Source organism: Peromyscus eremicus, chromosome 7 (assembly GCF_949786415.1).
Source record: "Peromyscus eremicus chromosome 7, PerEre_H2_v1, whole genome shotgun sequence".
Lineage (NCBI taxonomy): Eukaryota > Metazoa > Chordata > Mammalia > Rodentia > Cricetidae > Peromyscus > Peromyscus eremicus.
The window spans coordinates 97561006-97574406 of record NC_081422.1 but is presented as its reverse complement, the minus strand read 5'-3'; the positions used below and the strand labels follow the sequence as shown (position 1 = coordinate 97574406).

The following is a 13401-nucleotide window of genomic DNA, read 5'->3' as shown; positions in this document are numbered from 1 at the left end:
AACTTAAGGTGATCCTGCTTCTACCTCCAGTGCTACGATTACAGGCATGCATCCTAGTTTGCCTTCACTACTGTGATAAGATACCATGACCAAGAGCAACCTGGCAAGGAAAGGGTTTATTTCAGCTCACAGTTGTAGCCCATCACTAAAAGAAGTCACTCAAACCAGAACCTGGAGGCAGGAACTGAAGTAGAGACCAGAGAAGAGTGCTACTTAGTGGCTTGCTTTTCACGGCTTGCTCAGTTTGCTTTCTCATACAACCCAGAACCACCCGCCCAGTGGAGGTAGCGCCACAGTGGGATGGGCTCTCCCACATCAATCATTAATCAAGATGTTCCACAAATTTACCTACATGCCAATGTGATAGAGGCATCTTCTCAAATGAGGTTTCCTCTTCCTAAATGACCCTAGCTTGTGCGAAGTTTATAAAAACTTAGCCAGCATAGCATGCACCAACACATCCAGCTAATTTATTTTTAAAATATTTCTACTGGAAATTTTAAAAAATGATTTATTATTTTTACTTTTATTTATTTATCTTGTTTTTTTGAGACAGAGTTTCTCTATGTAGCCCTTGCTCTCCTGGGAAGTCACTCTGTAGACCAGGTCAGTCTCGAACTCAGAGATCTGCCTGCCTCTAGGCTTAATGGCATGTGTCACCACTGCCTGGCTCTATTTCATTTTTATTTTATGTGTATTGGTATTTTGCTTGCATGTATGTCTGTATGACAGTGTCAGAACCTATGGAGGTAGAGTTATAGGCAATTGTGAGCTGCCATGTGGGTGGTAGGAACTGAACCCAGGTCCTCTGTAGCAACAGCCAGTGATCTTAACCAAGCCATCTCTCCAGCCTCCTCTACTGGAACTTTAAAGTGACTGTCTATATATTTATATTTTTTAAAAAAATTCAATATCATTTTTTTTTTAATTCTACAAACTGCTGCATTTAAAAATGGGATTGTTTTAATTCTCTAAGTTAGGGAAACATGGTAATGTTTAGAAAACTGGAGTTACTAGGTTTAATAATTGCATTTAAAATTTTCTTTTAAATATAGGTATGTATCCCAGGTTGGCCCCCACTTGCTCTGTAGTAAAGGATGATCCTGGACTCCTGATCTTCCTCCCTCTAGCTTCCATGTGCTGGGATTATAGGCATGCACCACCATGCATACACATCACACACTCATAATACATGTTTAAACCTAAGTACTCTGTACACCCCGAGTGTTCAGGGCGAGCACTAAAGAACAGGACTGATTGCCCACTGAGTGTACTTCAAATGGAAAAGTGGACCCCAAAATCATAACCTCCAAGCAAGAGTTGCAGCAAACTGCCTAAGCGAGCAGACAGGAGCACCCAGTGAGCAGAGGATGAACACAAAGATGACCCCGGGTAGAACGCATACTGTCTGAGCTAATAAAAGCCCAACACAAACCCCTTCACTGGTCTTAAAATTCTAAACTTCTGCTTTACTGCAAAAAGTAACAAACAAACCAACCCAATTAGCCTAGCCCACCAAGCTAAGTGACCAGGTGTCTCAAACAGGAGCTCTCATCCCCTCCAGCCACCCTTGCCTGACAAGCACAAACCTGAGTGCCTCCAGGACTCGACTCCGGCCACTCCGAGCAGAACGAGCACTGTCAGGGGTTGAAGAAGCACTGTTACAACTGCTTCTTGACAGGCTAGTCTTCTGCGCCTGCGTCTTCACGATGCAGGTTGCTGACATGATCTCTTGCAACTGCTTCTGGAAGTTTTCTCTCATCTCCAAGGTCTGTGTCAGAGCTTGAAACAAATATAGGAGTCATTATCAGTCAAGAGACATCTGTCCCCTCTCCTCTCTCCCCCTTGCTGGTTTTTAAATCGAGGCTCCCAGTGTGTAGTCAGGCTGACCTCAACTTGTGATCATTCTGCTCCTGTCTTTAGAGTGCAGAGGTTACATGCATCACCATACCCCATTATAAACTTCTCTTGTCAATTAGATCTTATACTATTTGGTCTAGATTTGGTTGAACAAAAAAATTGGTTGATATTTACTGAATACTTGTGTAGGAATGTACGGCTAGAAATGTTACAAAACACGAAGGCAGCCATAAGGACTGTATCTGAAATAATGAGGACTCCCTTGGAGGAATACTTATTAGTCCCTTTGAAGAGCTCCCTGCTTGCTTCTGACCCTTTCTCACTGTGCAAACTACACTGAGATTCACACAGTCATCTGTTTGTACCTGATTGTCTTCTATAGCTCTACTTGCTTATTTGCTTTGGGGGACGGGGTCCTGCCACACAGTCCAGGCTGGCCTTGAACTCCCCTCCTGCCTCAGCCTCAAGTCCTGGGATTACTGCTGTAAAGCACTAGCCAAGCTTTCACTAATGTTTGAAAACACAGACCACAACATATTTACCTTTCCTTTCCATTATAGACTAGACACAGAATTAGACACCAAGTATTTTTGGAATGAACAGAATGGAATAGCAAGTCAGAAGGAAAATTCTAGTAGGGCAGGATGGCTAAGGAGAAGCCAGAGAGTAATATATTAAAAGAGAACATATATATCTAAATAAGGTAATCAGTGCAGCACTATCTGAATTACCAAAAATTTCAAAATAACCAGTCAATGCCAATTAAGAAGAGACAGTAAAATAAAGCAGGACAGATTGTGTGCCACATACTACATTACCAATTAAAACTAAGACTGGAGCAGCTCCTGTGCAGACACATCTTGCATTATCACACTTTACAAATATTATTCTATAGCTTGAGTGCACACCCTAACATGTGTGGGTTGAAGCTTGGTGGGTGGTGTGGTGGAGTGGGTAGAACCCTTAAGAGACGAAGCCTAGTGTAAGGTGGCTGGATCATTAGGAACACTGGCCCACAATTGATTAATGTAGTTTTCAGGGAACTCAGGCTAGCTGTTGTGAGTTGCTATGACAAGAGTAAGCCTATCTAACTTGCTTCCAGTCTTTCCATGTAAAGACACTCGCCCACTTGCTGATAAATACTCCTGCCATGATGTGATGTAGCCAGAAGGTCTTCACCAGAGTCCAAATGGATCAAGCTTAGATTTCACTCTCTAAGGCTAGTTGAGCTAAAAATGTCTCCTTTCCTTCTAGATTACCCAGTTCGAGGTACTGTTTTATAGCAACAGAAAACAAAACATTAAAGCACTGCTTTTTTTTAAAGCAAACTGAAGGCTGTGGTAACTAGGTATTAACCACTGTCCAGCTCTTCCTAGTAATTCTATCTGTGTGGTCACCTGTGACCAGTGACCAGAGATGTCACTACTGTGTGAACCATACCTGTACAAACGCCACACTTAAACGCTGTGTGTACACTCTGACTTGTTACTCCCCATGTCTCTCATTCCCAGGACCTCCTCAATCCCCAAGAAACAGTAATAGTAAAATTAGTTCAACTAATATCCCACAATGGCTTAAGTGTTCAAGTGAAAAGAATAGTCACACACCCCTGTCTACCTCTAAAGTAAAGCTAGCAATGACTAAGCTGAGTGACAAAGGCATGCATGAACGCTAACTTAGGTCAAAGCATGTCTCCTACGCAGTCAAGCTATAAATGCAAAGAGAAAATTCTTGGATGGAATTTTCAAAAGCGCTACTCCAGTGAGCACACAGCTTATCACTGACATGAAGCTGCACATGGCTACACTTAACAGCTGCCTTGGACTGCAAGGAGATGCCTCTCCAGGGCTCCTGAACTAGAGAAGTCAGTGTCTGGCTTCAAAACTAGAAGGCCAACCCAGCTTTCTTATTAGTGGCAAATGCAGCTGGGGCTCTAAGTCAAAACAAATGTTCTCAAAAGTAAAATGTGAAGATTGCTGTGGGCACTCGGGAGGCAGAGACAGGCAAACGGACCTCTGTGTTCAAGGCCAGCCTGGTCTTATAGTTCCAGGATTGCCAGGGCTTCATAGAGGAACTCTGGGGAGTAGAGGGGGCAAAAAGTGAAAAAGTGTCTTTACCTCCTTTACAAGCATTTCTTCCATCCCCATTCAACAGTGCCGACTCTTCGTTATTCGTGACCACGCTGTTTGTCTCATTTTCTTCTACAGACAAATGATCTGGCTATTCAAAGAGAAAAATTACAATTTCTCAGACAGTCACTGCACACTTTCACAGAGGTCTATTTCCGGCTTAGGAGGGGCCCTCTCCACACTACCTACCTCATCGTCCTTGGAAGCAGAGCCGGCCGAGGGTGCCCGGCTAGTACAGAGCCGGCCGTCTTGCACTGTACTGATGTCCAGGCTCATTTTGGGATTGTAGGTGTGCGGATACAGAGATTCCGGAAGATGCTTATACTCTTGAGCACACTGGAATACAAGTGCAAGTTTCAGAAAGCAGTTTACGCGTAAATAAGAAACTGGGACCTGGGAGACGACTGAGCAGGAAACATCCTCACCCATTAATCTGGTGACCTAATTCACTCCCCGGAACCACATAAAGTGGAAGGAGTGGAATTACCTCCACACACACCCGTGCACACATAATAATAAATCAAATAACTACACAGGTAACAAATCGCCCAAACTTTTAATATGTAATGCCCACTAAAGTATAAACTCTTAATTCGGCCTCTGTATTTAGCAAGGTATCAATCACTACCAAGAAAAGAAGCATAGCTATACAGTATATCAGCATGCTAAATCAACTCTCCTCAAATATACGTTTTTTTCATCTTTTGTTTTCATATAATCTTAAAATTATATTTCTATTTATGTTGTGGGAGAAGGGAGGGGTGGTGCACATGTGGAATGTGGAAGACAGGGATACCTTGTGGGAGTTGGTTCTCTTTCCACTGTGTGGGTCCCAGGAACCAAATTTAGGCAGTCATGCTTGGTGGTTAGAGCCTTTACCTTCCAAGCCATTTATTTTATTCACTCTTCATATAATTTTCAGTAGAGAAAGGAATCAGATTAAAAGTATTCACTTAAAATTTGGTAACTATTTAAGCAATAAAGATCTTACGTTCTGAAGCTAAAGAAATATAATGCTCGCGGCATGACCTATGTACAGCTCAGATCTTGGAAGAGTCCCCAAAGGCCCTTATGTTATAAGCAGAGTCCACACGGTGTCCAACAGACCCCACGGGGTGTGTCCTGGAAGGGAGCACAGAATCTGACCCTTCCTGCCATCTCTCTTTCACCTCCCAGCCACCAAGTGGGCACTTGCTGTCACATGCTGCCACAGGAACCCAACAGCAAACCGACTGGCATTCACTGAAACTGGCCTGTGCTCTGAAATGTTCGTACATTTTCAATCGACCAGGAAGGGAGGGGGAAAAACACTTCTTACCTCTAAAAGCCAATGCTCGGAAACAATATGTACCCCTCTTTCTTTTGCAGATTTATATTCTCGATTACTATCATTTGTCCGACCCTGATAAATGAAATGAGTCACTGACTCATCAAAACTCCACCTGAAACAACCAAATATGGCAAAAGGACTAACTAAGGCAAATAGCAGTCCACTCTAAACAGAATACTCTTGACACACAAAACTCCAAGAACTAGAGGATAGGCAAGAATAGTAAAATGGTTGGTTTTGCATCCTGACAAATGTCAATGATTCAATTTTCAGGTATACAGTGTAGGAACATGACAGAAGAACACTTTCAAAATATTACTATCTTCTTTATACTTTTAAAAATTCTTCCACTTTCTTTTATAATGTGTATCACTTTTTAATTATAACAAAAAGTATTTTCAAATTAATGAAATTTAAAGCACTTAAATCATTGTCCAGGCACTGGCTACCACCCTGTTTATTTGCTCCATCACAAAGTGTCTCCGTGTTGAGAACTGAGCCCAGGCCTCTGTGTATGCTAGGCAAGAACTCTACCATAGCCTGAGACTATGTCTCTTAAGAAAACACTGGAGACAGGATCTCATTCTGTAGTCCTGACTATCCTAGAACTCACTATGCACACCCTCAGAAATTAACCTGCTCCTGCCTCTCAAGTGCTGGGATTAATGGGAGTGTACCACCACACCCTGCCAAGATACATGTTTTTAAATTTAAAACAAACTGAAATATTTTCAATGGGCATCTTACTCTAGGAGGGCTTGCTACAGTAGTCAGTACTACTCACAGAAAATCATTAAGATAGAAATAAATTTAAGCCAGGCGGTGGTGGCGCATGCCTCTCAGGAGGCAGAGGCAGGCAGATCTCTATGAGTACAAGGGCAGCCTGGTCTACAGAGCGAGTTCCAGGACAGCCAAAGCCACACAGAGAAACCCTGTCTTGAAAAAACCAAAAAAAAAAAAAAAAAAAGAAAGAAAAAAAAAAGAAAGGAGCGAAAGAATGACTGAATGAATTCAGTCAGTCCCAGATGTACTGACTAAACTCTGTGAAGGTAAGAATTCCATTCAACTATGCTGATCATTCATGGGTCACAAGCTTCCAGAGTACTAACATAAACCAGCTTCACAATATGTGTTAGTTGTGTAAAATGTAAGAATGAATTGTTACATGGGGAGTATTTTCAAAGGCTATGCTAAATTAAATTGGAGGTTTTATTAGACAGTGCACACAAGCAGGCAAAACCAAGACTTCCTCCTAAGGGAAGACAAGGCTTTGGGCTCCCTCTGAGCTGCAGCTGGTACCACCAACATAAAGTTGTGCCTACCTATACTCTGCTCCCAGTGAGGCTGCGACCCCATTCAGTTCACTCTGTCTCTTACTGAGCTTTTTACTCACACACACCACAACTTTGTCAAGTGGTTGTGGAGTCTCTACCTGTACATGGAGAAATAAAGGAACAGATCAGTTATGATTCTTTGACATGCATTAGTGACATCTTCCACTTAATAAGAAAACCAAGTCTACCTCCTCCAAATGGTCGTCACCCTTCGGCTGAGGGCTGGCAGAAAGAGTGCTGGTGTTTCGGGAACTATTGGCCAAGGCAACTTTCAAGTTTCTGACGATGACTTCAGAGAGTGGTGAGCTCAGTTTCCTCTTCTGGGTGGCAGCTTTTGGGGTCTCCAAGGCTGCAAGTGCATCCTGTGTTTAGGGACAGGAAAAAGGCAGAAACAACGAAAGAGAAAGAAAAGGAAATAAGAGGGAAAGAAAGGAGAGAGGAAAGAGATTATCTTTGACCTACTCTTTTTCTCCCCAAAATTAAAACAATCAACTGTCAATTCTATTTTTATACTATAAAGAAAAAGTCCATATTTTCACCAAGCACCGAAGAAGGAGCTGGAGAGATGGATTGGCAGTTAAGAGCATTGGTGGCCTTTCCAGAAGACTGGGTTCAACCCTCAGCATCAACATGGTGGTTTACAACTGTAACACCAGTTCCAGGATCAGACACCCTCTGGATTTGTGGTTACCAGGTATTCATGTGGGGCGCATAGACATACATGCAAGTAAAATAACTATACACACAAAAATAAAGGTTTTAAGAACAGATAAATAAAATCATTAAACTTACTTACCGTTTCAGTAATGCATGCCACATTTACTTAAGAATTAAAATTGCAATTACATAAAGAACTCCAAACCAAAAAGAACACAGAAGGAAACAAATAAGCTAGGATGGTCAAGAAAGAAACTAATTTTAAGACTAGGTAAAAAGTCAGAATGAAGCTGGGGTGGTGATGGTGCATAACCTTTAATCTCTGCACTTGGGAGGTAGAGGCAGGCGGATCTCTGTGAGTTCAAGGCCAGCCTGGTCTACAGAGTTCCAGGACAGCCAGAGCTATACAATGAGACCCTGTCTCGAGGGAGTAAAAAAAGTCAGAATGAGCCAAGAACAAAAAAAATCTTCAAAGGTATAAAATACAGGCTCAGAGGGAGGGGAGGCCAAGAACTAGACATGGAGAGCTCCATGCAGGAACTGGTTCCTTCTCAACCAAACAGCCAACAGAGATGGATGACAACCAGGACTGCACTGGAGGCTAAAACCTTTACAGACAGGTGCTCCTGAGCACCACTGGGGAAAGTCCTCTAACAGTACTTCATGACAATGGGTGGTGATAGCTCTAGAACAGACAGATGCTCTCATCTGGGATTTCTGCAGACTCCAGGGAAGGAAGCCACTCTTATCAGCCTCATGCTGATACCAAGGACTGTATGACTGAACACAAAGATACACGTGTTCAAAACCAAGTTCTTGAGAACATTCCTTCTACTGTAAATGTGGGTAACAAAAAGTGGCACACGTCAAAAAGAAAAGATCACAAAAGATGTGAATCACAAAAGTGTTCAGGAATGTGAGTTCAAAAACCTTAACACCCAGATCAAATAAAAGATGCCATGTGGAGACGTGGACAGTCCATGGAGAGGATTTACCACCTGCCACCTCAACTCTAAGCTTTGACAGTTCCATACACCTCTGAAACTAATTCAGAAATTCAGACGCGCTAGAGAGGAGAGAAGGAATGAGTGGGAAAGCCTCAGCTACAGATGGGACTAACAAAGAGCCAAAGAGTAAGGCCTTACTAGCTAGTTATCAGCACAATGCTTATGCTTTGTGCTGGGACACAGCTCAGGTGGGAGAGTGCACCTAGCATGCACAGAGTCCTGGACACATACTCCAGCATCACACACATCAAGTGATCAACACCTTTGAACACATATATGGATCAGAAATTCAAGGTCATCCTTGACCATATACTAACACTGAGGCCAGTCTGAGCTACATGAGACCCTGACTCAAACAAAAAAAATGAAAAGGAAAGTTACAGTTTACACAATGCTCTATCTACAGAGTTCTGGTGTTCAATGTAGCTTATTGATGCCAGGCTAGCAAGGTGTTAATCTGGACTTGAAAATCTTTTTCATGAATGATTTTAAAGAAAAAAAAAATCAGATTTTAAGATATTAAAATAGTCTTGTTTTGTGGGCCAGGCATGGTGCCTCATTCTCTGTATGATGCCTGTATACACTGCATATTACAATTTATTACAATTTATTACTACTGTCAGATCTATATACAGTTGCTTCTTTTCATACTGAAATCGTGTTACTTTTATAATTCAAGTAAGCAGTTGGGTTAATTTGTGTTTCTTTTTTAATAGAATATAACAGAAAAACAAAAAACCGTAAGATACATCCTGTTCCCAAGCACCCCACAGTCCTCTGAGGGCAAGTTACCATCACTCAGGTGTCTTGCTCATTCTCTTTTATTTTACTGTGCTCATATACTACCAGCATAGTAATTTATAAATACAACAAAATTTATTTAAACTATGCCAATAAACCAATTATTTTGATTAACAATCTTTAAGTAGTACACAACTACCTTTGCATGCCATTTGGAACATATAAGAACAAAAGGAGCCTTTGAAGTGTTCAGGATACTGAAATTATAAAAAACATGCACTGCATGCTATTGTTATTGCCCTTGGTTGCCTCCTAGAGGTTGAAGTTAAGTCGCCACTGCTGAAGACACCACATAATTCTCAGAACATTTGAGCTGGATCTGACATCAAAGCCTCCCTTCCCAAGTCTAGCTTTCATAGTACCAGAGCGTGCTATGCAGTTGCCAAGAGAGGGAAGCAGTCAATAGTCCTTCCCAGCTGTGATGCCTATGAACCACAACAACAACCTGCATATCAAGACATCCCTAAAGATGCAATAGCTGTATCTGTATCTTGGAAGTACCCAACAAGTGTCTAGCTGGACTTAAGGCCCACTCTACAGGAAATCATGCCTGACACTAGAAATCTAGTCAACTACCGAGGGCTAGTGAGATCGTGGATCTTAGAGAAGAACCTGTTGCAGCCACTTCACTAGACCAGCACAACCCCTAACTACCTTCTAAAGATTTAACCTATACCTACAGAAACCTTCATCAAAGAAATCTCTCTTGCAACAGATGGAGACTTTACAGAAAACCACAAGTGGTCAAAATGCAAGGATCAGGTGATCCTGGTGTACCAAGTCCCAAGGCTCAGGGAACCTCATGGAAAAGAGAAAGAAAAGATCGTAGAAGTCAAAGGACGCTGGGCGGTGGTGACGCACGCCTTTACTCCCAGCACTCGGGTGGCAGAGGCTAGAGGATCTTTGTGAGTTCGAGGCCAGCCTGGGCTACAGAGCGAGATCCAGGAAAGGCGCAAAGCTACACAGAGAAACCCTGTCTTGAAAAACCAAAAAAAAAAAAAAAAAAAAGAGTCAAAGGACAAAGAAAGAAGTCTGATGAGAGCATGAGTCTCCTAGAAACAACAGGGAAGCTACATCCATGATACTTCAGCAACATGGCTGCCTAACATTACAAGACCTAAAAAACACAACATAAATAGATAAGCAGGGGCTGGAGAGATGGCTCAGTGGTTAAGAGCACCGACTGCTCTTCCAGAGGTCCTGAGTTCAATTCCCAGCAACCACATGGTGGCTCACAACCACTTGTAATGAGATCTGGTGCCCTCTTCTGGCCTGCTGGGACACATGCAGGCAGAATACTGTATACAAAATAAATAAATAAATAAATAAATCTTTAAGTAGACAAGCAATGTGGGAGGGATCTCCTGGGGGCCTCACTCCTAGGACAGATAACTACAGGCAACTGACTGCTGAAAGAGGGAGATTTAATTTTCCCAGAGATGAGTTCCCTAACTGATAGTCTAACACCAAGTGGTCAGCCCTGAAATTATACACACACAAGCAATACTAAAGGACTCAGCAGGTTCTATTTATGTGTAAAATGTCTCTCTGTGTGTTTGTATGTGTGTGTAAAATAATAAAAAGAGTCCACCAACGTGAGAAGGAATGAGGGAGAAACACAGGAAGAGTTGGAAAGAATAAATATTGGAGAGACTAGAAGGTAGAAAAGAAGCGGGCAATATTTTAATTAAAATAAAAAAATTATTGGAAACTATAGAGACAGACACACACACACACACACACACACACACACACACACACAGCCAAACAGACATACATGGTAGAGCAGAGCAGCATGCTCAGAAAACTCAAGGGAAAACTGCAGACCAGAAAAGTTGATTCAAACAGTATATTAAAGAATCAATGCCACAAAAGTTCTTAATGTTCAAAAGCAAGAACTACTCACACCCACTCTAAGGAATCTACCAAAAAAAAGATCCTACCAAAGCTTTGCGAAGCTTCAAAAATGACAGCGAACATTTCAAACACACAAAGCAGAGTAAAGACTGTGAAACTCACCAGTATGTGATAACTTAAAATGAAAAACAAGAATATTCCCCAACAAGGGTATGTTCATGGACTGGAAGAATGATTGCTTCAGAGTGAAAGCCAGTATGATTTAAAACTAACCAACAACAAAAGATTAGGAAGGGGAATAAGAACACACTGACAGTATTAACACAGCCAGGTATATACTACTGTGTTAATCCCGCTTAGGAGGCAGATGCAGGAGGAGCACCTCAAGTTCAAGACCAGTGTGGTTCTACATATCAAGGCAGCCAGAGCTGTCTATATAGTAAAACTGTCTTAAAACCTAAAAAAAGAGGATATCAAGCAAACACATAATATAAATACATATAATGCAAGTATAAACTAATTACCAAATAATATATGACAGATCTTAGAGATAAGACAGCAGAGATTAAATTCCTAGAACCAGAGGAGACAGCCCTCAAGCCAAAAAGCATTAAACAGGATAGGGCAGTTTGTAATATCAAAAGCCACAGTCTACATTTTGACTAAGGCAAGTCATGCATGTCAGTGTGCCAACTAACATAGCAACTACTTACTAAAAACAAAAACCATGTAAGATTTCCAAAGAAAAAGAATTACCAACACAAGAATCTTGCAAACCTCGCTTAATATATAGGATAGGTAAATAAACATCTATTAGAAAAGGATACAAAGGATTTAAGTTATCAAGAAGTTAGATCTTTCATATTAGATATGTATCAAATACTACACCTTAGATAAAATGCCATCTTATGATAAGCCAATTAATTAGTTAAGTAGAACATGGGCAAATCTACACAATAGAGGCTAAACAAATCCAACCAAACAAATGCAAAAAACAAAAAAACAGAAAACAAAACAGACTTTGGGGGCTGGAGAGATGGCTCAGAGGTTAAGAGCACTGGCTGTTCTTCTAGAGTTCCTGAGTTCAATTCCCAGCGACCACATGGTGGCTCACAACCATCTATAATGACATCTGATACCCTTTTCTGGCCTGCAAACATACACTGCACGCAGAACATTGTATACATAATAAATAGATCTAAACAGACAAACCACAGGCTTTATAACACTACCTATATAAAAGCCAGAAACAAGCATAACACAACTGTGAGAAGTTGTAGGGAGGGGAGCTACTTTTATGAATTAGAAATATTAAGAAGGGGCATCAGGAAGGGTACACAGTATTAGCAACTCTATCTGAACATAGTGTCAGTACACTATTTCATTTAGCAGAGTATTGTTTTTCTTTATTTACCATTTAAGGGGTCTATGAACTGTGCACTTAAGTTGTCTGAACCAGGCAGTGGTGGCACACACCTTTAATCCCAGCACTTGGGAGGCAGAGCCAGGTGGATCTCTCTGACTTTAAGGCCAGCTTGGTCTCAGAGCGAGTTCCAGGACAGCCAAGGGTATACAGAGAAAACCTGTCTTGCAAAACTAAAAAAGAAAGAAAAAAAGTTGTCTGGACTCATTTCATGACTTAACATGATCTCAGGAAAGGAACGGTGAAGCTCAGAGTTCACATGCTGTCACAAGGCAGCACAAAGCAGGGTCAGCCTGACTCCAGAAGTCACAGCACCAGGAGAGTGGTTTTCCTCTGCTTAAGGCTCATGGGGCAGAGCACTAATCACAGAATTTTGAAAGGGATTTCATGCAAAACCATAGGACTCTAAAGAAACCATTTTGTCTTAAGAACCACCAGAATTGGGGCTGCTCAGAGGTTAAGAGCACTGACTGCTCTTCCAGAGGTCCTGAGTTCAATTCCCAGCAACCACATGGTGGCTTACAACCATCTGTAATGAGATCTGGCGCCCTCTTCTGGCCTGCAGACATACATGCAGGCAGAACATTGTATACATAATAAATAAAATAAATCTTAAAAAAAAAAAAAAAAAAAAAAGAAAGAACCACCAGAATTGGTAAGATTAAAGGTACACATTAACCTGGAAAAATTGTCCTGGTATCAATTAATACTTATTTTTGGAAGATGAATCATCTGCTACTAAACACAGTAATAAAAATACCTAAAATGTACTTGGTTTTCCTGTGGCTAGAACCCAGGGTCCTCTCATGTCTGCCAGACCACTATTCTATTACGGATCTACCTCTACAACGCTCTTTTAAAAACAAACAAACAAAAACAAAAGTACTTTCTGAGGCAGACCTTGAACTCAGTATGTAACCTAGAAAAGACTTGAACTTATGATCCTCCTCCTTGGCTTCCAAGTAACTGGAATTATAGGCAGTACTACCAGGCCCAGCTAACA

General features: G+C 41.4%; 1 protein-coding gene across 1 annotated transcript in view; it reads right to left on the bottom strand.

Annotated features, from left to right (window-relative positions):
* Topbp1 (DNA topoisomerase II binding protein 1) overlaps positions 1-13401 on the bottom strand; it is a 52407-nt gene that overhangs the window by 12463 nt on the left and 26543 nt on the right. The window contains exons 15-20 of the mRNA XM_059268482.1: positions 6842-7015; positions 6642-6751; positions 5308-5431; positions 4179-4325; positions 3978-4080; positions 1590-1782 (exon numbers count right to left, since the gene is read on the bottom strand). Coding sequence (XP_059124465.1) covers positions 1590-1782; positions 3978-4080; positions 4179-4325; positions 5308-5431; positions 6642-6751; positions 6842-7015 — 851 coding nt within the window. The remainder of the gene's footprint in view (positions 1-1589; positions 1783-3977; positions 4081-4178; positions 4326-5307; positions 5432-6641; positions 6752-6841; positions 7016-13401) is intronic.